This window comes from Chiloscyllium punctatum, chromosome 26 (assembly GCF_047496795.1).
Source record: "Chiloscyllium punctatum isolate Juve2018m chromosome 26, sChiPun1.3, whole genome shotgun sequence".
Classification (NCBI taxonomy): Eukaryota; Metazoa; Chordata; class Chondrichthyes; order Orectolobiformes; family Hemiscylliidae; genus Chiloscyllium; species Chiloscyllium punctatum.
This window is the reverse complement of record NC_092764.1, coordinates 25,788,852-25,815,111: the sequence shown is the minus strand read 5'-3', so window position 1 is coordinate 25,815,111 and position 26,260 is coordinate 25,788,852. Positions and strand designations below refer to the sequence as shown.

General features: G+C 39.0%; 1 protein-coding gene across 3 annotated transcripts in view; it reads left to right on the top strand.

Annotated features, from left to right (window-relative positions):
- The window catches only part of gan (gigaxonin), a 129,676-nt gene that overhangs the window by 11,058 nt on the left and 92,358 nt on the right, over positions 1 to 26,260 (top strand). For all 3 annotated transcript variants that reach the window (XR_011964241.1, XM_072595959.1, XM_072595957.1), the window contains exons 2-3: positions 11,167 to 11,281; positions 14,564 to 14,914. Coding sequence is in view for 2 of the 3 variants with exons in the window: in XM_072595959.1 (XP_072452060.1) it covers positions 11,167 to 11,281; positions 14,564 to 14,914 (466 nt within the window). In the remaining variant the exon portion in view is untranslated. The remainder of the gene's footprint in view (positions 1 to 11,166; positions 11,282 to 14,563; positions 14,915 to 26,260) is intronic.

The window sequence follows — 26,260 nt, the reverse complement described above, 5'->3', positions numbered from 1 at the left end:
TAAAACAGGGAGAGAAAGAATTTTAAGTATACAGGATTCTGCAGTGCCATGCTTGTACCTACTACGTTTTTCCTTCATTCTTTTCTTCAGTACTGTTTCATGAGCTTGTGATTTTGATTTTCATATCATATAGAACCAAACAAATGAACTTTATAACCCTTTATTTATTTTTGGACAGCTGATGCTCATTAGGATTTGAAGTTGATCTGATGAAATGCTTTATAGGATGGACTATTCCTAGTGTTTTAACATCTCGACTTGTGCTTAGATTTAGTTAATTCAGTGCCTGTTCCAAAAAGGATGTCCATAAAGTCTTTTCATTTTTGTCATACAGGGTCAATTATAAACATCATTTAAGGATCATCAAGATAAACTACTTAAATTTAGCTAGGTGAAGTGATTGGAATTTAAACTGAACTTTGTTCTTTCTATTTGATAAACATAGACATTTGCTTATTCATTTTGCTAAATTCAATTTTTGGGACTGAAGAGATCAAGCCAATCAAGTGATTTAATGCCACTGGTCGAGCTTTGTATAATTAAATTGCACTTGGCAGTCTTTTTGCAGAATTAGAGTGCAAAGAGTACAAATTATATCCTTAAAATGTGTTCTTGGGACATGAGTAGCACTGTGGCATGAATTTATTGCCCATTCCTTATTGACAATATTGAGTGATGCTACACGACATATAGACAAGATCCAAGACAGTACAACACAGCCACTGAACCAGCTGTCGAGTTTTCAAACTGCTTTTAGTGGGCATTTTAAAGCACTTGCCACAAATTTACAGAAATATGGAATTCATATTCCAGAAAAATGGAGAAAAAGGTGGGGACAATGATGCATCCCTGCTTGATCTCAAAGGAATTTGTTATATTATCATCAGTGAGGACTGTCACCTTCATCGTGGCATGGAGGATGTTGTTGAACTTGACATGACAGCTGCCTTTGACCAGGCCTTCCATAGCCCTTCTCCATTGATTGAGTCAAAACCTTGGTCAAAAAGATGAAGGCCATGTCAAGTGGATGGTGTTGTTCCTGGCGTTTTCATCTAGTTGCCAAGCACTGGGGGGAAAAAAAGTCTGTATTCCACAGTTTGATTAGAAGTTGGCTTTCCAGAAGGATTTCTTCATGGACTGGAGGAAGGTTCCTAGTGATGCATTGAGCACTGATCTTCCTGGTGATGGAGAATAGGGAGATTCATCTGTTGTTCCCACAGTCCAATTTGTCTTTTGTGTTGGTGATGGTGGCAATGACAGCATTCTTGACATTGGCAAAGATGTCTTCTTTGTCCAGATTTTCAGGAACATTTGATGGAGCTGATGGGTAAGCTCTGTTTCTTTACTTGAAAATGTCCGTTGGAATCCTGTCCACTGCAGATTTTCCATTCTTCATGGTTTAATGGAGGATTCAACTTCTGCCACATTAGGTGGGAGTCCAAGATCATCTTTGGGAGTTGGGGCATTTCCAAAAACACATTCTCAACGATGACTATTTCATGGTTTAGGAGTTATCTGATGTTTTGTTTCCATCAGAGGTTAATGGTTTCTCTACCTTTCAAAGGTTGCCACTCACTGCACTGGTTCGAGGCTTAGTGTTCAGGCTGTATGTTGCCTAGGTGACACTGTAGAAATCCCTGATGTCCTGCTAGTTAGCAAGAATTTGCAGCTCCTTAACGTTCTCAGTCCATGATTGGTTCTTGATTTTCCTCATTCTTGTTTGTAATCTAATCTGTTTGTGGAGTTCTCCTGTTTGACTGATTGCAGATTGTTGATTTGTCAGGTACAGCGAGCTTTCTCCTCGTCAATCTTCTTGAGTGGTGTGGTCATTCTTGTTGAACCAGTCTTGATGCTTCCTGGTTGTGTAGGCAATGGTTTCCTCACGACACGAGATGATGTCTGTCTTCACTTCTTTCCTGATTTCCTCCACTCCATTAAAATGAACTCTTTGAAGATTTTGATGAAGACATTATTGGGAGTTTGCTAGTCTCCTTGACTCTTCAAGCCAGTCAGCAAGATCTTTACCTTATCCAGCATCATAACTATCCATCTGTTCCTACAGGTCGAAACTGGAATGTGTTAAAATGTAGAGTTTTGTGAGTAAATAAAAACTAAACTTCAACTGAACCTTAAAAGGGGGTGTATAACAAAGTTAGTACTAACAATGCAAAACAAGAATCATGGGAAATATCAAAGAGCAGAGGTTGGATCAGTCAAAAGAAAATATAAAAGGCAAATGTGTAATATGAAATTGAACTAGTCAAGACTTTTAGAAGGGTGAAGTTAAAAAATTGTGTAAAAGAGCGCAAGACCTTTCGGATCAAGGAAGGTTTAACTGTGGCATGTCTATTCAATATTTCACATCAATTCCTAGAGATGGTGGAAGTCAGAATGTAGATGTATGAGACAAGAATATAGAGCAATTAATGGAACTGACTGTGGAAAATGAATTTACCCAGGAAAAAGTGAGAAGAAAAATTGAGAGATACTGGGTAAACTGGGCTTGTATCCCTCAAGTTTTGAAGCATGTGAGGTCATCTCAAGGAAGCTTGAAAGAATAGACAGGGTAGATGCAAGGAAGAAGATAAAAATAAGGAGGATGCCAACAATGGACAAATATCAGAATTTTTATTTACTCCTGTGGAATTCTCTATCACAGTGGAAGCTGAGTCTTCGTGCATGTTTAAAGTAGAGATGAATAGATTTCTGGTTACCAATCGTGTACAGGGTTAGAGAGATGCTGTGGCTAAAAAGGTGTTCAATCAGCCATGAATGTATCCAACAGTGGAGTGGGCTTGATGGATTTCATGGCCGATCACTGTTCCTATTAATAAGTTACTAGGTCTGAGTGACATGCATCCTCGGCTGTTAAAATCAATCAGGGAGGGCAAGTGGAGCTCACACCATACCTTTTCAAACCTCCTTGAATACATTTTCTCACGTACTTCAGAGATGTTCAGGAATTTCACCGTTGTCAAGGTGATTTCATTCAGTCACAGATTCATCAATTTTGTTGCAGCACACTCTCCACCCATACATTCATTGTCTGGTTAGGTAATTGCTTTGTGACTCAGTCCAGTTGGCTGAGATGATTCACAGCTGAATTTAGTCTTCCATTTTAAAGCATGATTATTCTAAAAGTTTTATTGACCTCTCAGGTCAAGTTTTTCTTTTCAAATCCTCAATCTCAGCATATTGAGTATAAACAGGGTGTGATGTGATATTGAGCATTCATGTTTAAAACAGGTCTAAGTTACTGTATTCTAATTGAGAAGCAAATTGCTACAGGTGGTGGAATTTGCAGAAAGCAAAAAATGCTGGAATCACAGTGGGTCAGGCAGCATCTGTGGAGAGAGACCAAGCTACTGTTTCAAATCTGGATGACTTCATTAGAGCTGATGTGATGTGTGCAGGGAGTAGCATTTATGCAATAGTATGGGGGTGGAATACTGTAGGAGAAAGGCTGCTGATACTGCAGATTAAGATTCTAGTTGACAGTGTTGGAAGGAAATGTATTTTGCTTCACTCGGTGAATTAATGTAAGATGGAGAATCATACACTGGGCACGCTCCTAATGGGTAATGGTGAATATCTTCTGCTCAATCTTGGTACCAATATCTCTGGGATCAATGTCGTGCTGATTCCTTATTGTCCAGATTCACAGAATGAAGTTATTTGAAGGAAGGTCTTTTTAATCAACCACTGGAGATTGATGATTTCTGTAAAACTGTGTACTTCAAACACCAAGCAAAATTGCAGAACTAGAGATGAGAGAAACAAAAGGATTATAGAAAGATCATTGTTTTATAGAATCATACAGTACAGAAGAAGCCCTTCAGCCCACTGAGTCTGCACTGTCAATTACACTACTATCTACACTAGTCCCACTTGCCCACCCTAGGCTGATAGCCTTGTTATGACATTTCATGTGCTCTTTTTTTTCAAGGTTGTGAGGTTGTTCTGCCTCAAACACTCTCCCAGGCAGTGCATCCCAGATCCCCAAAACCCTCTGGATGAAAAGAATTTTCCTCAAGTTTCCTCTAAATCTCCTGCCTTTCACTGTAAAATTATGTCTCCTTGTTATTAACTCTTCAACTAAGTGGAACAGTTGCTTTCTATTCACCCTGTCCATGCCCCTCAATCTTATATATCTCTATATCAAGTCCTCCCTAAGAATTCTATGCTACAGAGGAAATAACCCACGCTTATCCTGTCTTCATACTTGAAATGTTTCCCCCACCACACCTTTTTCACTTCCTCCCATTGTTCTACGTTAGAATTACCTCTGAGTAGCTTTCCCAGTCTATCTTGGTGAGATCTTGCTTTACTTTAATAAACTTGACCTTATGCCAGTCTAAAACTTTTTTTGTCGACCATCATTCTCCTTTTCCAGAACAAATTTAAACCGTAGTGTTGTGGTCACTGTCACTAAAATGCACCCCCACTGTTACCTCGAGCACCTGTCTGGCTTCATCCCCAGACTCAGGCCCAGCATTGCACCGTCCCTTGTAGGACCATCTAAGCGTGGACATAATGAGCCATCCTGTATACATTTCAAGGTATCTGCCCCCTCTGAACTCTTTTCTGCTATGATTATCACAACTAAGATTGGATTGGTAGAAATCTTTTAATATACTTATATTATGTTTGTTTCCATGTCTTAGTGAATTGACTACATACATATTCCTCAACAAACATGAAAGACAAACGGGAAGAAAAATAAGTGGTTGTTGGTACAGAACATCTTATATTGGTTGTTGGAAATGAATGGAAGGTGGTTTACATATTCTGGAAACTCATAAATACCAGATATGCCTAAGAGTGTAAATACAGACCATCAGCTATTACTGCAAATGTACATCACAAGTTGATTTTTGTTGTTGATAATCCTCCTGTTAGTGCTTTGAAGCATTAAATTCTTTTGCACAAATGATTCTGGGTTCTGAATCCTTGAATTTTATAACTAAATACTGCCCTGTTATTACTCATTCTCCCTGTATTTTTCCACTTCATGTGATTAGCTGGTGTGTGAGTCTTTCTTAAATTGTTGCTGTGAAGAGCCTTGCAATCCTGATGTCCGATTTGTCCCATCAGTTCAATATGGTGATCAATGTTTCTGTTTCTGTTTCTGTATTTCAGATTTGAACATTGACATTTCTTGTATGCAAAAACTGACCTGCACATAAAACAGAAAATGGTCTAGGTCTTGCCTAGCTTAGTTTTCAATGTTGCTTGTTTTAAGTTGAGGAAATTCAAAAACCTTTATCTGTGATTAATGATACATTGCTACTGCAATGTAACTTTTCTGTTATCTTTTAATGGGATCACATGACAACGAAGAAGGCCATGTTGCCCATTCTGTAACTTTGTAAAATCTAACTAATCAGTTCCACATCCCTGGTATTTCTCCACAGCTTTTCAAATATTTCTTCTTGGGCATATATCCAAATCCCCTTTGAAAGGTGCTATTAAATCTGCCACTGCTCTTTCAGTCATTACATTGAGAATTACAAACAAGTTGTGTTTTTAAAAAATCTAGTGTTGTGATTTTTAACTTTTAAAAAAAGTTCTCCTTGTTCTCAACCCTGTTTCTACAGCCAGTTCTCTTGTGAAGCACATTTCAGTGCCTTCTGGAGAATACAAATAAGGGTAGTTGGTGTTTATTGAAAAGAGAAATTAACATTTTCATTTGGAAAACCTAAATAGTGTTCAGGTCTGTGGAAGAAGCAGATTAACAGCTTGGTATTTTTCACAATGAGGATTCCACTATTTGCAAGCTTTACTTACACTGTGTACGCGTACGTGTGCGTGTACGCACACGGGTGCACACACACACGTTGTGTTCTCAGGCAGTTGATAGTGTATGTTTTAAGATATGCATTCCTTAATCTCAACCATTTTAAGTTCTCTACTGGAATTTTATCCAATACTTAGTGAAATTTTAATTTTTGGAGATTCTTATAGACTCATAGAGATGTACAGCACAGAAACAAGACGTTTTGGTCCAACTTGCCCATGCCAACCAGATATTCCAAGCTAATCTAGTCCCATTTGTCAGCACTTGGCCTGTTTTACAGTGTTTCAGATCTTAAGTACAGCAGATAAGTGATGAGCAAATATTGAGACAGTATAATTTGCTGAAAGACAGTGGTATTTTTCTAATTAAGTAATCATCTGTAGCAAAGAAAATTGACTTGCACTGGTCAAGTAGGAAATGCTTAACATCTGGTTCCCTTTGATTTGAGCTGAATATTTAACTGCTTTAAGACATCCGTCGTACCAGTCATAGAGCTGTACAGCATGAAAACAGGTGCTTTGCTCCAACTCATTCATGTCCACCAAATATCCTAAATAAATATCGTCGCATTTGCCAGCATTTGGCCCATATCCCTCTAAACCCTTTCTTTTGATATACCCATCCAGATGCATTTTAAATGTTGTAACTGTACCAGCCTGCACCACTACCTCTGACAGTTTATTTCATACATGTACCACCCTCTGCAAGAAAAAGTTGCCCCTTGGGTCCCTTTTAAATCTTCCCCCTCTCAGCTTAAACCTATGCCCTCTAGTTCTGGACTCCCCCACACCAGGGATGAAACCTTGTCTATTTATCCTGTCCGTGCCCCTCATGATTTTATAAACCTCTATAAGGTCACCCCTCAGCCTCTGACGCTCCAGGGAAAACAGCCCTAGGCTATTCAGCCTCTCCCTATAACTCAAATCCTCCAACCCTGACAACATCCTTGTAAATCTTTTCTGAACCCTTTCAAGTTTCTCACAAAATTCTTCCTATAGAAATGCCACCTTCACTATCCTGTCTACCTGCAGCTCTACTTACAAGGAATTGTGAGCCTGCACCCCAATATCTCTTTATTCAGCAATGCTCTCCAGGACCTCACCATTCAGTATATGTGTCCTGCCCTGATTTGCCTTTCAAAATGCAGCACCTCACATTTATCGAAGTTAAACTCCATCTGCCACTCATTGGTCCATCTGATCAACATTCGGTTGTACACTGAGGTAACCTCCTTTGCTGTCTGCTACGCCACCAATTTTCGTGTCATTTACAAACTTATGAACTACACCTTCTGTGTTCACATCCAAACATATGAAGTAAATTAAAATGTATTTTATTTGGAGTGGAAGTGTGAATGGCAAACCCATGGGGACCTATCAGGAAAGTTCACATTTAGTTTTCACTTCAGCTGATAGACCTGTAGAGCCTCCAGGGAAATGTATCCAGTCACTTTGCCTTACAGCCTAGTTGGGGTTCGAAAACAATCTGCAGAAATATGGAGAGAAAACAAACAGGCAGAAAATTCTGTCTGTGTAAGGTTATGATTGAATAGTTGCCTGTATTTCTTCATCCTAATTATATTTATCTTGTAATTAATGCAGTTAAACATTTTATTAACTTCATTGAAAGGGATGTTGCAGCATTGCTATCAAATTAGCTGGAAAAATTTCAAAGTTCATATATTACATGTAAAACTGTATAGCTTTTGGCTTGCAATCCCGTCTCTTTCAAAAACGTGTTCATTAGTCTACAGGGCTGGGAAGAAAAACACTTGGAGGACATCTGAGATTACTGTGTCCAGTGCATCCAGTAGTTTTCAATATTTTGATTCATAGGTCATGATTATATGTCCCCATATTGAGCAGTAAGGGTAATTTCCTCTTCATAGAGTTGATGGAATTTGATGAGGGGATAGATAGATGAAACTGATAAAACAAGATTTAGAAACCCTACTGTGTAGAAACAGGCCCTTCGGCCCAACAAGTCCACACTGACCCTCTGAAGAGGGGGCCACCCAGACCCATTCCCCTACATTTACCCTTGACTCATGCACCTAACCTGCACATCCCTGAACACTACGTGCAATTTAGCACGGCCAATCCACCTGACCTGCACATCTTTGGATTGTGCGAGGAAACCCACTCAGACACTGGGAGAATGTGCAAACTCCACACAGTTGCCTGAGGCTGGAATCGAACCTGGGTCCCTGGCACTGTGAGGCAGCGGTGCTTGCCACGGTGCTGCCCCAATCTGTTGCACACCCGGAATTTGTAACAGTCAACATTACATCTGTGTAGTAGTGCTTATTTTCTCAATGGGATTAGAACTGATTATTTTCAATTACATAATGTAATCTGCCACCTGGCATTTTTTTAAATGCTCTTTGAAACTCTCGGCATCAAACATTATGTCCTGGCTTGCAGAGCAAGCAAGTCATTTATTCCAAGGTGCTCTGCTAGCCACTGAAACCTGCACTAATTTTGTGATACAATGTCTTATCTTCTGATTTTAAGAGCCCTGTGAAGAAAATAATTGTTTCGATTGGCAGGAGTGGGCGCAATTTTGCCCCCTTTCCTGTGACCGGGTACCAGTTGGCACCCGTAGCTACACTTTGCAATTTCAGATAAGAATTTACAAGGCAAGGAAGTAATTTATGAATGGTAGGGTCCTGGGAAGCACCAAACATCAGGGTGACCTTGGACTGTGTGTACACTGGTCCCTCAAGGCATCAGAGCAGGTATAGTTAGAAGGCCAATGATACTTATCTTTATTAATCAAGCATAGAATTTAAGAGCAGGGAAGTTGTGCTGGAATTGCACAAATTGTTGGTTAAGCCATAGCTAGAGTATTGCATGCAGTTCTGGAATCCACACCTTAGGAGGGATATAACAACACTGGAGATGGTTTAGAGGACATGTACTGGGATGTTGCCTGGGTTGGAGAGTTTGTTATGAGCAGAGATTGAGTTTGTTTTCCTTGGGTCAGAGCAGATTGAGATGTATAAAATTATGAGTGATGCAGGTTGGTTAGACAGGAAGAAAATTTTTCCCTCCAGGAGGGGGGATCAGTAACCACAAGACATAGATTTAAGGAAAGGTGCCAAAGGTCTAGAGGACGTGTGGTAAAGATAGAACTTGCTGCCTGTAAAGGTGGTAGAGGAAGAAACCCTCAACATTTAGGAAGTATTTAGGTGTGCACTTTAATGAGATTAGAATAGTCTGGTGGTTTATTTTGACCGATGGTGGGCTGAAAGACCTTTTATCCGTGTGGTAGATCTCTGTGACTCTAAATGCATATTTGAAATTATAAAAGAAGTTACGAGATGATAAAATAAACACCAAGATATAACAATAAATAGTGTAATGGATCATCATTCTTGTGAATAAAATGGTGAATTTTTAGCAAGATTTTGGTTATAAAGCAATTTAATCAATTATATTTATGCTTGCTGGAAGTTATCCTCAGAAATATTTTGTTCTTAAATTTGATTTGCCAGGTTAGAACTTCAACAGGCAATGTGATGTGATAGATAATTTCTGAAATAACTGCTCAGAGGCCAGTATCCTGTCACCGAGTCACCCTTTATTTACCTTTGTACAGTACACTGGCTGTGGCCAGCCAGCTTGGAATCAGTTCCTGAAGTGAGAAGATTCTGAATCCCCTGTTCCTTTTTCCAAAAATCCTCTGTTTGTATTGGTCAGCTAGAGGTCCCTGATCGGCCCAGGTTAACAAGCCCAATCCAGGATCTCATAGTCAATAAGATCCACCTGGTCCAATCACTACAATTATGCATCTGCAAATTTACAGTCCGATCAGTTTAAGTAGTCAGCTTTATTCAATGCTAATATTGTTGCTAAATATGTGTTGAGGGCGGACACAATGGAGAGATCTTGTAGAAATGCATTATGGGTAGAGCTCAGGAACAGGAAGGGTGCAATCACAATGCTGAGATTGAACTGCAGACCTCCCAGCTGCCAGCAGGGGATAAAGGAATAGATATGTAGTCAGATTCTGGAAAGATGTGAAAATAATAGTGTCATTGTGGTTGATGATTTTAACGTCCCCCATTTTGACTGTGACTCCATTAGTGCTAGGGCTTGGGATGGGGAGCAATTTGTGGTGTGTTTAGGAGAGCTTTTAGAAACAGTATGAGGACTGTCCAACAGGAAGGGGACCATACTGGACCTGGTATTGGGAAATGAGCTTGGCCAGGTGATCACTGTTTCAATGGGGCAGAGCATTTTGGGAAGAGTGAGCATAATTTCACAAGTTTTCGGATACTTATGGAGAGGGACAAAAGTGGACCTCGGATGAAGAAGTTAAATTGGAAGAAGGCCATCTATAACCAAATCAAGCAAAAATTTGGTGACATGGATTGGAAGCGGCTGTTTGATGGTAAATCCACATCTTACATGTGAGATTCTTCAAAGGACGAGTTATTTAGAGTGCAGGACAGGCATGTTCCTGTGAAAATGAAGGTCAGGAATGGCAGGATTTGGGACCCTTGAATGACAGGGGAAATTATTGGCTTAGTCAACCAAGAAAAACGAAGCATACCTAAGGTCTAGGCAACTAAAAACAGACAAGGTCCTTGAACAATACAGAGAAAATAGAAAGAAGCTCAAACAGGACATCAAGAGGACTAAAAGGGGGCTATGAAATGTCCTTGGCCAGCAGGTATAAGGAAAATCCCAAGGGATTTTATCCATATGTTAGGGACAAGAGGGTCTCTAGGGAAGTGTGGGGAAAGTTTTTCACAGAAAGTGGTGGATGCTTGCATTGACAGTGGAGGTGGTGGAAGCAGGTACATTAGCAACATTTAAGGTATGTTTTGATGGACAAGTGAACAAGAGACAAATAGAGAGAGAAACCACACATGGACAATAAGTAGCAGGTTTAAATAATGGTAAGGAATTGATGCAGGCTTGGTGGGAGGAATGGCCTGTTCCTGTGCCGTATTGAGTTGTGTTGTATTGTACATTTCATTCATACATTTCTTCACTAATTTGCTATCAAAAATAATGGAAAAAAACTAATAGAAAATGAATTTCATGTTGAAACAAATTTGACTGATACTTGCATTAAGAAAACTTACTGATTTGATTTTTATATCATACTGCAAATTTTGTACAATATGAATTGTGATTTTACATCAGTGATTTGTTATTTCTGTTGTTCCTATTTATATTGTTTCACAACTAACACTCTGTAATACCCCAGCTAAAAGTTAAGCTAAAAAAGAGCAATAGTTTTGATTAGTGCTTTTATTTTCAGCTTCAAACCTACTAAATTGTGAATGCTGTGTGTTTATAATATTGCAAAGTGTAACCATTTTGTATATTTATTGCAGTCTGATGTTTGCATTTCAGGACTAAATTGAATTATACACCTCCAGCAGATGATGGTTCAGTGTATAAAATTATCCTAGATGGCATTTCTGTCGCTGTTATGCATGAATTATTGGATTATATGTTTAGTGGCCAGGTACAGAACTTTTGTTTCTATATTGACTTGATATATCTTGTGTGTGCTGTATTATGGACCCTTTTTGGTCTAATGTTTACTTCAGTAAAGAACAAAATGCCACCGAATACTCTGATTTTGAAGGTCAGTTGAAGAATTTAGGATTTTTTTTCCCGTTAATTTATAGAGTGCATTATATACAGACAAATTTGATTTTTGTACCACTAATCTTTTAATAAGATGTTGACAACTCCAAACATAGATAAATGAAGTTTATCCAGTCTGTTCTTAATTTTTTCACCCTTCGATAAGAAGAAATAGTAACTATTTTGAATGCACAGTTCAACCGTTGAAATATGTTCTATCAAAATAGTAATCATTTTGAGAAGTATAAATAAAGATTGAATAGGTCCATCTTTTGGCAGTATTTTGGGGCAATCGTTTTGCACTCTATTTTTCTGATAAATGTTTTAATTTATAATGTATTATAAACTAAAATTAATATAAATGTCAGCTTCACTCGGAAATCATACCCACTTCAATTCAATATCATGCTGCATGGTAGTTTAATCATTCACTGAGCAGTGTTTCAGAGATGAGCTAAGTCACTCAAATCTAATACAAATGCTACATGACTTGTTAGTATCTTATTGGCAATTTTCTACATTTGACAGATTGACATTCAAATTCTGCATACTCCTTGTTTCGGGGGACACAGCAGCCTGCCATATTCCCAAATAATTATTGGATTTGACATTATTGAACTATGATTGTAGGACTGAAGCCTTAATTGAATAAGATTTGAAAATTCTTCAGTTAATAAAAAAGAAATAAGACTGATTTTAAAAAGTCAAAATTATAACAGTAGAGATGTAAACACTTCTATTGAGCATAATTAATTTAAGGGACGAAAATAATGTATCAATGACTAGAGCTAAATGTAAAGTCAGTAATACGTAATGTTCTTCCTTTGCTTTCTTACCCTGTGGTTATTTAACATGGTTCCTATGTCGCTAAAGTAAAAAAAACACAATCTAGTTCAGTGCTTTGCTGCTACTTGTGATGAGGCAGTCCAGAGATGGAGTAGAACCAAAACTAAGTGAGTCATGAAAAAGGCTTCCATTAAGTGGCAAAAAGACACAAAAAACTTTCATGCCAGTGTTAATCTTCTAGCTGTCCCTGCTAAATTTTGCAGCAATATGTAACGAGTGGTTGTTGTGTGAAGAAACTGCAGTTTCTTAAATGGCACATTTTAGAATTTTTTTTTATTTTCAAAAAGGGAGGCTGAGCATGTATTGATTTAATACTAAGGAATGATTTATTTTTCCTCTAATATGACACACAGCTGTTCCATCGCCAAGCTTGCTATTTCTACCTCTAACATCATCCAACTGACCAATTTCAGCATAAGTTCAGCTGAAATCCTCATCCATGTTTAGATTACTTAGATTACTTACAGTGTGGAAACAGGCCCTTCGGCCCAACAAGTCCACACCGACCCGCCGAAGCACAACCCACCCAGACCCATTCCCATATATTTACCCCTGCCCCTAACACTACAGGCAATTTAACATGGCCAATTCATCTAACCTTTTTGGACTGTGGGAGGAAACCAGAGCACCCGGAGGAAACCCACGCAGACACTGGGAGAATGTGCAAACTCCACACAGTCATTCGCTTAAGGTGAGAATTGAACCCGGGTCTCTGGCGCTGTGAGGCAGCAGTGCTAACCACTGTGCCACTGTGCCGCCCACTCGATTTGTTTAATGATCCTTGTAGAAACTTTAAAAAATGTGGTTGCTAGTTGTAAACTTCAAGGAATCATTAACAAGATTTTAGGTTTTAAGACTTTGACTGTTGGAAACAAACTAAAATCAACCTTGACTAAGCATTACTGAGTAGGCAACTAATAGGCTGAACTACAGAAAATATAGCCCATGTGACTGATTAACCATGTCATATTTTGTACATTGTAGCATACTCACAACAAAATTGATCTTTACTGGAAAAGTCACTTCCAGCTTTTAATAGGATCACTTCTCCCCGTTTCACTGAGTCTTAACGTCTGGCTGCCTTGGTGAAAATCTTTTACTTTGGTTTGCTGAGAATTCTTAAACCTATGTTTCGTAGCACTTATTAGCAATTTGTTCTTTCTGGCTCCCCAGTACTAATCTTTCTGTGACCTTAACTTTCCGCAGATTCTTTCCAAGAGAACAAGCTTGACTAGCGTTCTGCCCGGTAAAGCAGAACAATATTCTTTCTGTTCCTTGTCGTCACAATGTAGTGGTTTCTTTTTCTCTGTCCTTTTGTCCATATCCAGTGTTTATAATCAGACTGCACAAACCAAGAACAGCTGTCTTAGAGTCTACAAGTTGATCGATGGCAAAGCCATATGCTCTGTTCTTTGTTTTCTGTGGTTAAATCTACTGTATGAAATTCAATAATATTTGACCAGGGATGTCTGTCCCTCTGGTAACTAAGTAACACAATTTGAGTGGAACCTGTAGTCGACCTCATGAATCTCTTTATCATTCCATTTTATATTGGATTGTAAAGTCTTTTTAAAAGAAGACCGTATTGGAAAACCTCACATCGTTAATGCATGAGTTTTCCGAGCCCATCTTCCACCCTGCATAATTTTGTGCTGAACCAAATCTTTACTGCCCGTATCTTAATTCATATCAAGTGCCATTCATCTGTCATCCATGTTTGCTGAGCTGCATTGACTACCAATCTAGCAACACCTCAGCTTGAACATTGTCATCCTCTTTTGCAAATCCCTCCATGGTTCCATTCTTTAACCCTATCCAGCCCCAAAAAGTTTGGAATTCCCTCTACTCATCCAGTTCATTTAGTTTGCATCTTCCTGATTATAATCTGCCTAAGATTGGTGACAGTGCTTTTTAAGTTGTCTCTATCCTAAAATCTGGAATTCCCTCCCTGCATGTGTTTTATTGCCCTTTTAGGATAGTCATTCAAAGTTGTTTTTTTGACCAAACTATACATCATCTATCCTGACATTTCCTTCTGAGGCTTAATATTAAATTTTGGTTGATAATGTTTTGTGAAGCACTGTGGGCCATTTTATTGTGTTAAAGGCACTGTATAAATGAATGCAGGTTGTTAACTTTAAATAAGCTCTGATGGGAGGAGTTCTCAGAATTCAATTGAAGAATGATTGTAGTTAGAAACTTATGACTCTGGCTAGCAAGTTAATAAACTAAATTTGATGAATATGAAATGAAAATTCACTTGATGTGCTTCTTGAGTTTGTGCTATTCAACCTTTTTTTCTTTCTTTCAGATTAAGCTGAGTGAAGACACTATTCAAGATATTGTACAGGCTGCAGATCTTCTCCTCCTTACTGATTTAAAAGCTCTGTGTTGTGAATTTTTAGAAAGTTGCATTGCTCCTGAGAACTGTATTGGAATACGAGATTTTGCTTTGCACTACTCTTTGCAACATGTATACTACATTGCTACTGAGTATCTGGAAACACACTTCCGTGATGTCTCCCACACAGAGGAGTTCTTGGAACTAAGCCATGAAAGAGTGAAAGAAGTAATCTCTTTGGAAAAGTTGAATGTTGGAAATGAAAGGTATATCTTTGAAGCAGTGGTAAAATGGATTTGTCAAGATCCTGTGGTTCGAAAGGTATAGAAAAACTAATATTTCTCTTACTTTCTATTGATGATTGTGCTAACTTTGTAAATTACCACATTTTTCATTACTCATTTAACCGAACTTTTTTTAAGCATTGCATAGTACAAGGTGGTTGAAAGGAAATTTAATTATGTTGGTGTTTTGCCATGATTACTGATCAAAAAAATGTGAATGTCAGCAAATTCAAATGTGCATGACACATCTAGAAGTAATGCTCGGGCAGGGTGGAGGGCGTATTTTGATTGTGAAAAGTTAGCTGAAGACAGATAGATCTTATTTTAAGTCCTGTCCCACACTCCCTCTTCATGTTCCTGCCTCTTGACTTTATAGAACATTGAAATATAGGAATAAGAGCAAACACTTCAAAGCTTTCGAATCTGCTCTGCTTTTTCAGATGATAGTTGAACATCAAATTTAATACACTATTCCCACACTATCCCCATATCTTTTGATGTCATTAGTAACTAAAATCCTATCAATCTCCGTCTTGAATTTATTTAGTGACTGAGGTTCCACAGCCCTATGGGATAGAGTTACAATGATTCACTACCCTCTGAATGAAGAAACTCCTGTCCAGCTCAGTCTTTAATGACTTGCCATTTATTTTGATACTGTGTTTCCTGGTCCTAGACCCCACAACCAGCAAATCACACTCTTTCTACCCCTTTATGAAATCTCCTCTTGTTCTTCTAAATTCCAGGGAGTACAAGCCCAGGGTCTTCAATTGACCCCCACAGAAAGTCTATAACTATCCCAGGAAACAGTCTGGTAAATTTCTGCTGCATTCCCTGTATGGTGAAGTGTGGTGCCCAGAATTGGACCCAATGTATCGGCTAGGTCTGAATTAGTCATTATGTTGCAATAAATTGACTACATCTGAATTAGTGTTCAAGTTTTGCACTGTATTTCTATAATTAAAAACCAGGAATCAAATATTTTATCAACCTCTTTATTTACCTGTCTTGTCGTCTTTACAGATTTGTGCAAAACACCACCTACCAAAGTCATTTTATGATCCCTCTATTTTAGCATGCATTTTTTCTCATCAGATTGTTGTTAGTGGGAGTTTGTGTATCCACATTGGTGCCATGTTATGTATATTACAGTAGCAAACACGGTTTTTAAAAAAAAGTAAATGCAATGATGATAATGTGAAACCTGTATGGGTAGAACTGAGAAACACCAAGGTGCAAAAAAAATTTGTAGAGGTTGTATATAGATTCCCAAACTGTTCGGGTGATGTCAAGAATGGCATTAAACAGGAAATTAGAGACACATGCAATAAAGGAACATCTGTAATTCTGGGTGATTTTAATCTGCATATAAGTTGGGCAAATCAATTTAGCAATACTTCACAGGAGGAATCCCTGATCCTAGCAGGAGGATTTGAATACAGATGCAGGAATATCTTGCTGCAATTATGTAGTACCTTGGTGAGACCACGTCTGGAGTATTGTGTGCAGTTTTGGTATCTTTTCATCTGTGGGATGATATTCCTGCTTTTGGTCACAGAATCTTAGAATCCTTACAGTGTGCAAACAGGCTATTCAGCCCATCAAGTCCATATCACCCCTCTGAAGTGCACCCTTGCAATTGGAAACATCCTGCTTGCATCCAACCTGTTAGCATTTGAGAGGCTTCTAAGATATCACCCTTATTACTCTGAACTCCAACAAATCTAACAGTTTCAACCTGTCCTCATTGGTCACGCCCACCACCACAGGAATCAGTCCAATAAACCTTTGCTACAGTCTATCCATAGGACGGTATGGTGGCTCAGTGGTTAGCACTGCTGCCTCTTGGGGTCAGGGACCCGGGTTCAATTTTATCCTGGGGCGACTCTGTGTGGAGTTTGCACATTCTCCCCGTGGTTTCCTCTGGGTGCTCCAATTTCCTTGCACAGTCTAAAGATGTGCAGGTTAAGTGGATTAGGTGGGAAATGCAGGGTTACACAATCGGGGGTGCAAGAAAGATGTTTACGATTGCAAGGGAGTCCTGAATAAGTAGGCAAAGTCTAAGGATATCGGGTAAGCCATTTAGGAGAAATTTCTTCAGTGGTGAGCCTGTGCAATTTACTTCTACAGAAAGCAGTCAAAACCAAAACATCATGTGATTTCAAGATGGATTTGGTTTTGCATTCTGGGCTTAAGGTATCGAAGGATACAGGGAAAGGTGGAAACGTACTTTTGAGCCAATGATCAGCCATGATCATAATGACTGAGGATGCTCGAAGGGCCAATGGCTTACTTCCACTCCTATTTTCAGTGTTTTGATGTTTGTAGAATTCAACAATTTCCTGAGGTTGTGAATTTCTTGATATAAATGCAAGTTATTTGTTCTTTCTTCCCTCTGTGCAGGACAGTTAGAAAAGAAAATGAACCATTGTGGGCATGTTATTCAAATATATTGTTCAATATCTTCCATCCTACCACAGGAAATGTTTAATCTATTATGTAGTTGCGAAGAATCTGGATGATTACGTGCTAGAAGCTTAAAGGTAGTTTTTATTTGAATTAGCAAATGTACGTGCAAAATATGCAGGAAGTCATTGGAATTATCTTTGTATTGGAAAAAAGATAATGACATAACAATGAATGACATAACAATAACCTTTGGTCATTATTAATTTAACACCCAACTGTGTTAAAGTTAGCAAGTGGTTCAAAGTGACAAAATGTAATAGCGCAGTAGCTATCCACATTGCAGTCCCACTAAACACTTCTCATCGTCATTATTGCTGGATGTTTTTCTTTCCATCATGATGCTAACAGATAACATAACTTCCTTTTATGACATTATTAGATAGAATAACCTACATTTTGGTGCCACTGCCTAATAAGGGGCATGTAGAAGGGGTTCCATTTTAACTTATCAATGTGATTTGTTTAAGTCATTCTCTTCAGTTTGCAGTGATGAATTCAAACTATGTCTGTGGGCTATTTTTTTCGCATTCCTTTCAGTAGGTTATCATAATTTGAGTGGTCTGTGTAAAAGAAAAGAAATGGGGCAGAATGTTCTAAGTTTGGCAGTTGTCTTGTGTGCTGAGGATTCTGTGATACTAGAACCCTGAAGAGACTGTGACTGCTGCATTAACAGTACACCGCAGAGTCCCAGGATTGAGGAGCTCACCCAAGTGTTAATTGTAGGATGGAGGGGGTCTTCTGGCTTAGTCTTATAGGCAGAAGGAGACCATGAGGGTCAGGATCAAGAGTAGAGGGGGCAGGGGTAGTGGATGGGAGGGGCAGTGAGGGTAGTGGTGTGTGGTTCTTGGGCCACTGTTCAAACAGTAGCATGGAGAACACATTGGCAGGCTGGACTGCAGCTAGGAGAATTGTAGATGAGGCAGAAAGGGAATTTGAAATGGTCATTAAGAAGTTATTAATCGACCATTTAATCTTCTTTTGTGAAGACAAGGACCCAGTCACAATGACAACCTACCTCATTTTCAAGGCTACTTGCCTTCTTTCTGACCTTCTGCCAGTATGTAAGCTTCTGCCCCTCATTCAAAAGAAGGGGATCCTTTGGGATGCATGACTATTATGTTTATATTTGTATGTCCCAAGCAGTCCAATCTGATTTTCAGGCACATGGTAGGTCTGGGGGAACAGTTTTATTGTAGTTCTGTGAAAAGTGAATTGCTCATGTAAATCACAATTAATATCGAAATGTAAATCCAGTACGTACCTGTATTGTGCTTTGCTTTAAAACTGCAGGAACACTTCGTTATTGAAGCTGGAAACTCACCTTTAGCATTATACGTTTAAAGGCCAGATATACTTAAGTTTATGATTTCTGAACCCAACGATGGATGTAAGTTGGATTGTACCCCAAAACACACAGAGCTTTGAATACTTGAAATTGGTATGGAAATAGTTAGTTGGAAGACAATTTGCAGCAAAACCAGAGAATTGCAGACAGTTGTCACTATCCAAAGAATACCTTAAGCATTTCTTCAGCTCCTTAACATACGATTTACGTGGCAGACAATCAATTATGTTGAAAAATACCTCCGCTGGCCAAGGGCTCCCAGAAATAAACTGGAGCTGCAGTAATACTATCTACAGGATGTGCTATGTATTTACATGAACAGCTTATTTCTATCCTGGAACTTGTAATACCAAGAAATTCAAATATAGCATCATCATAGCCACACTAGCATCTTGTAGATTCTCACCAAGTCCCTTTCTGTTTTAACTTTAGCTTATGTCCTTTATCATGGCTGCATAGTAAGTTCACTGTGCCCAGAAGGACTGTTTAGTTCAACAAGGCCCACTACCACCTTCACAGAACTTCAGAATTGCTAAGAATCCTGCATGCCAGCATTCCCTACTTAGTGAGGACAAATAATAGAAAACTACAGTGACAAATAAAGAGGAAGTAAGCTAGCAAAGAGAGGATCTGTAGTTAGATAAAAAGGAAGAGAATAGCAAAAGTAAATGTGGATTTCCTGGAGGTTGAGGCTTGAAATTAAAATGAAGAATAAGAAAACTGTAGCAATATTGAATGAGTACTTCATCTGACTTTACAGTCAAAGAAACAAAAAAAGTTAGTAAATGTATTGGCTGCCAAGGGTCAAATGAAAGTAAGGAATTTAACTTCTTCAAACATGACCAAATTAATGGAACTGAAAGCTGATAGACCCTTTGGATTGAATTAACTGCAGAGCTAGTCCACTATATTGGGTCTGATCTTCCACAATTTGTTAAATTCTCCTTCCCTCACAGTAAATTAAATTTAACACCACTATTTAAAAAAAGAACAAAGGCTGAAGGAACGACAGCCAGAAAATACAGCTACAGTCCACTTTTGAGGACATGTTAATAGGACATTGTAACAAGGCAAATCATAAAATCAAGTTGACTCTGACTAATCATGCTTTATAAAGGAAATCCTTTTTGTCAAATGTACTTGAGCCTTTTGTAGCTTTAACTCATAAATAGATAAAGAAAGCAAGAGGATGTAGCATAAGGCATTAGATAAGATGAAATGCAGCGCAAAATGGGGGACTTTGGGGAAAAGGAAATAATGGTGTGATCAGATGGGAGTTGGGAAGTACAGATTGGGAGCAATTCCACAGAAAGAGCACAACAGACATGTGGAGACTGTTTATTTAAGGAGCAGTTGTTGCGAGTGATGCATAAATTTGTTCCTCTGAGACAGGCAAGAAGGGGTGAGATTAAGGAGCCTTGGATGATGAGAACAGAGGAGCTTCTTGTCGAAAGGAAGAAGGCAGCTTACGTAAGGTGGAGGAAGCAAGGCTTTAGACGATTACAGGCTTGTTAGTATGGAGCTCAAAAATGGACTGAGGAGAGCCAGGAAGGGGCACGACAAAGACTTGGCAGGAAGGATTAGGGAGAACCCAAAGGCATTTTACTTATACACGAGGGATAAGAGAATGATCAGGGAGAAGGTAGGGCTGGTCAGGGATAGCAAAGGGAACTCGTGCCTGGAGTCTGAGCGCACAGGGGAGGCCCTAAATGAATCTTTTACTTCGGTTTTCACGAAGGAAAGGGATCTTGTTGTGAATGAGAACTTTTGAGGACCTGGGAAATAGGCTTGTACAGATCAAGATTGATGAAGTGATGCGCTGGTAATTTTGGCAAACGTAAAATTAGTAAAATCCTCAGGGCTAGACCAGATTTATCCTAGGCTGCTCCGGGAAGTGAGAAAGTCGATTGCTAAGCTGCAGGTGAAGATCTTTGGTTCCTCACTCTCCACTGGAGTTGTACCAGAGGTTTGGAGGGATGCAAATGTTTTTCCTCTTTTCAAGAAGGGTAATAGAGAAATCCCTCGCAATTATAGACAAGTCAGTCTTACATCTGTGGTCAGCAAGGTTTTGGAAAGAATTCTGAGGGATAAGATTTATGACTATTTGGAAAAGCATAGCGTGATTAAAGGCTCTCAGCATGGCTTTGTGAGGGGCAGGTCATGCCTCAAATCTTTTGAGTTCTTTGAGGTGACAAGACAGGTTGATGAAGGTCGAGCAGTGGTTGTGGTGTTGTGGACTTCAGCAAGGCATTTGATAAGGTTCCCCATGGTAGACTCATTCATAAAGTCAGGAGGTATGGGATACAGGGAGATTTGGCTGTGTGGATTCAGAATTGATTGGCTGACCAAAGGCAGAGAGTGGTTGTAGATGGAAAGTATTCTGCCTGGAGGTCAGTGATGAGTGGTGCCCTGCAGGGTTCTGTTCTTGTGCCTCTGCTCTTTGTCGTTTTTATAAATGACTTGGATGAGGAGGCTGAGTGGTGGGTTAGTAAATTTGCCAATGACACAAAGGTTTGGAGGTACTGTTGATAGTATCAAGGGCTATTGCAGGCTGCAGCGCAACATGGACAGGATGCAGAGCTGGGCTGAGAAATGACAGATGGAGTTCAACCTGGATAAATGCAAAGTGTTATATTTTGGAAGGTTGAACATGAATGCTGAATATAAGATGAAAGACGGGATTCTTGGTAGTGTGGAGGAACTGCGGGATCTTGGTGTTCAAGTACATAGATCCCTCAAAGTTGCCACCCAAGTAAATGGGGTTGTTAAGAAAGCATATGGTGTTTTGGCTTTCGTTAACAGGGGGATAAAATTTAAGAGTCGTGAGGTTTTGCTGCCGCTTTACAAAAACCTGGTGAGACCACACTTGGAATATTGTGCCCAGTTCTGGTTGCCCTATTATAGGAAAGATACGAAAGCTTTGGAGAGGATGCAAAGAAGGTTTACCAGGATGCTGCCTGGACTGGAAGGCTTGTCTTTTGAAGAGAGATTGACTAAGCTTGGACTTCTCTCTCTGTAGAGAAGAAGGAAGAGAGGTGACTTGATCGAGCTATAAAAGGTAATGAGAAGCATGGATAGAGTCGATAGCCAGAGACTTTTCCCTAGGGCAGGATTGACTGGCTCGAGGGGTCATTGTTTTAAGCTGTTAGGAGGAAGGTATAGCGGAGACGTCAGAGTTAGGTTCTTTACGCAGTGAGTTGTGAACGCATGGAATGCATTGCCAGCAGTGGTTGTGGAAGCAGAGTCATTAGGAACATTTAAGCGACTGCTGGACATGCACATAGATAGCAATGAATTGAGGAGTGCATAGGTTAGGTTGTTTTATTTTAGATTGGGAATAATCCTCGGCACAACATAGTGGGTCGAAGGGCCTGTACTTTTGTATGTTCTATGTAAAATGAGATTGCTCGTGGTTTGGGTAAAAATAAAGATTTAGGGGATTGATCAAATGAGAAAATAGAGTAATTGAGTCATTTTGGCAGTGCTGTGTTTCAAGACTTGGTGTTGGGACCTTGGTTATTTACAGGCTGTATTAAAGAGAAGGTTAATGTGAAGAGAGAAAATGTCATATTTTTAAGCTTGCTAATGATAGAAAGTTAGTGGAGAAGTAAACTTTGAGGATATAGCGTTTATGAAGTTCACCTGAATATTCAATGATTGGAGAAGATTGGACAGTGTTATTGTAAGTAGCAAATTGAAAAGTTAATTTTAAGAAGAATAAACAGACACAAGTAAATGTTGGTGCTCAGAGGATGTTGGATTTTGTGGCCTTGTACATGAATCAAAGGATGTTAACATGCAAGAACAGCAAGCAATTAAAGCAAATAGCATGTTGGTTTTTATCAGGAAAGGATCAGAATACAAGAGTAAAGAAGTCTTGCTGCAAGTGCTTTGGTGAAATTGTACTTTGTGCAGTTTTGGTCACCACACCTAAGGAGGAACAGAATTATCTTAGAGCAGGTGCACTTGGTTTTGAGATTGATTCTGCGACGAGAGGATTGCCTATGGGAGAAATTGAGTGTTTTTGGCATACAATCTCTGGAGTTTATAAGAATGAGTGGTATCATTAAAACAATAAGATTTTAAGCATTTGACAAGGTAGATGTTATAAGAGGCCCTTTGTCCCAGCTGGAGAGACTAGTGTAAAGGTTAAGTCGCCATTGGATACTCTGTCATGAGAGATGACTATTGGTGGCTTAAACCAAAAGTGACCATGCATCAGGCAGGGATGAGTCTAGTGTGTTGCAGAAGGCATTTAAGGTTGGTCAATTAAGACTAAGATGAAAAGGAATTTCTTTATTGAAGCTCTGAGGGTTATGATTCTTTGGAATTATCGGCCTCCGAGTGCAGTGCACATTCAGTCATTGAGTTTATTTAAACCTGAGGGCTTTAAGGAAACCAAGTAATGTGGATGGGGGAATCAAATGTAATATTTCTAAGTTTGCTGATGACGCCAAAAGTTGGTGGAATTGTGGGTGATGGAAATGTAAAGAGGTTTCAAGGCAAGTTGAGTAGGCGCATGTATGACTGTATAACATAGAGAAGTGTGATTTTGTCTATGTAGGTAAGAAAAACATTATATTCTGGATTAGTGGTGCTGGAAGAGCACAGCAGTTCAGGCAGCATCCAAGCAGCTTCGAAATCGACGTTTCGGGCATGATGAATGATGAAGGGCTTTTGCCCGAAACGTCGATTTTGAAGCTTCTTGGATGCTGCCTGAACTGCTGGTCTCTTCCAGCACCACTAATCCAGAATCTGGTTTCCAGCATCTGCAGTCATTGTTTTTACCAAGAAAAACATTATAACAGAGTTTGTTAAATGATGGATTGGGAAATGTTGATGTACAAAAGGACCTGTGTGTACTTGTACATTGGTAACTGCAAATTAGCTTACAGGTGCAGCAAACAATTACAAAGGCAAAAGGCATGTTGATCTTCATTGTAAGAAGATTTGAGGCTGGTCCAGAACAAAGGGTCACATGGTAAGGGATATATGGTAAGCCATTTTGGACTGCAATGCTGAGAAAGCTGTTCACTCAGAGAGTGGTAAACCTGTAGAATTTTCTACTTCTGTAGGTTGTCAAACCAAGGTGCCTAATCTATTTAAGAAAGAGATATGTCTTTTCTCGTGGATAAAAGTGTGGAGAGCAATGGGGAGATAGCTGGATTTATGGCATTTGATGAGAGGATCAGCCATCTTCATGCTGAACTGCAAGGTTGGCTCAATGGGCTGCACAGCCTAGTTCCACACCTGTTTTCTGTGTTTCTAATAAGGAACAGGCAAAGATGAAATCTTGCATTTTTATCATGCCTTTCACAATCTCAAGATGGGCCAATGAAATACTTTTACAATGTTGTAAAATAGAAAATGTGGCAGCCTCCCATTTGCAGAAAGTAAGCTCCTGTGAACAGCACTGTGACAGTGACTAGATAATCTGTTATTGATAACTGAGGGATAAATATTGGCCAGGACTTAGATGTAAAAGTCTCCAAGGTACTCTGTTGAAGACCAGGGAAATAGTCATCTGTCTGAGTCAGCAGACTGATGCAACAGATCTTTAATTACTCAACTGAAAGACAACCCCTCTGACAGTGCATTGCTTCCTCAGGACTGCACTGGAGCGATAGCCTAGTTAAGGAGATTTATTCAATTATCAGGTTTCCTTAGTTCTTTTACAATATACTGAGTTGTGGATTTCTGCTCTCTTAGCCATCTGAACACTAGTTTGAATAGCACCTCAGAAACAAAAACCTCAAAAACACAAATTGCTGGAAAACCTCAGCAGATTTGGCAGCATCTGTGGAGAGAAATCAGAGTTTACATTTTGGGTAGAGTGGCCCTTCCTCAGAATCTCAAAATAGTACCTCATTTGTTTTGGGAAGAGTAACATTCCGCCCCTCTCTATGACCAAATATTTCTTCAAAGCTTGTTCAGGCATTAGTTGTATTCAAATTATCACTTTAAGTAAGCAAATAAGTAGCAGTGATGACAACTTTTCTAATATTGTGCATTATTTCAAAAGTAAAATACAGAAATTCAGCTTTGTGGCATTCACAGGAGCTATCTTTAAAATTGGATGGGTTTACATATTCCTGATTAAGTCTGGCATAAGATGTGCTTCAGTCTTTAAATCCTTTTCCCTTTCTTTCATCATGAAGACTGCTATGCGCTATTTCCAGCCGCATCACTCTGTTACCTTCCCAACTGGAGCACTGAATAGGCTGGTGAGCAGTCCCCATGCTGCGTATTTCAAACTCCCACATTCATGCATGCACACATACACCAGGATGAGGAATTTAGTACAGAAATAGGATATAGTGAAGAGATATCAACTTCATGGTACTTGGTAGCACAAGAACTTACTGACTGTTTCTGTTTAGTTACCACCAGACAAGCTCTTGCTAGGTCTGTGATACTGACAGTTTAACATATATCCACATAATAAAACTATGATTACTTAAAGTAACCAGCAATGGTATTACAAATAATTATGTTAGCAATACATTTTCTAGCTAGCATGATATTACGAAATGATGCTAAATATCAAAAATACATCACACTTGAATTTTGTACTCTTGAGTAGAAGTATACTTGTTCCAAATATGAAAATGTTGGTGATCCATATATTTCCTTAATTCTATTTTGTGACATCCAGCTTTAGTACTTTACAATAACTGACATGTATTTGCAGGTTTAAATCTAAAATTCAAGGCTCTAATTTGAAACTTAAATGTGGTATATGCATCATCTGTTTTCATTGAGTCCAGACTCCATGAAGATGATTCTGATAAAGGGACAGTTACGCAGTAACTATGAAAAATTAACTTTACTTCTATGTGTTCATTTGAGTCAAAAATTCACTTCCAACCTTAGATAATCTCAGCAAAAATATGTTAAAAGACATTCTGGTTTGGGCTGTACTATTTTTGTATCTCTAGTCATCAGCTATTCCCTGTCCTGGACAGAAGGTGGCGACTTATACTAAGATATAACTTTGCTGTAAGCTGCCTGTTACCTTTCTCGAGCGGTTTTCTTTATATGTTAACCGGCACATTATTGATGAGCAGGATTTTATTTTTGGTTGCTAACTACTTGCATACGCATAACATTAAGTAAATTGTTCATTAATTTCTAAGCTGGTTTTCTTGCTTCTGATTTATTTTGTCATTGCAGACAAGTGAATAACTACATTGTTTATAGAAGTAGTTGGAATGTTGCTTTGGAGATGTGAAATGATTCCCCATTTCTGCCTGCCACCTGTACCTGTTTTTCTACATGTGTCCCATAACCAATATTACCTCTTCAAACCAAGATAGATAGCATCATGTTGGGATCAAGGTAATCTAGCAAAGAATATATTGGAACCAAATCAACCCAAATCTTAGAAGCCTCTGTGGCAGTCGGGCACAGAACACTCCAGAACACATTGGGTTATCTTTCTCCGTTAATTATTAGTCTCCAATTTAAACTGCAAAGCAGTCTGTATCCATTTTTAGGCCCGATATATTTACATTACTATGAGCAGTAAATGTAGTTAGGGTAAATAAACAGCCCAGATCACTAACAGAA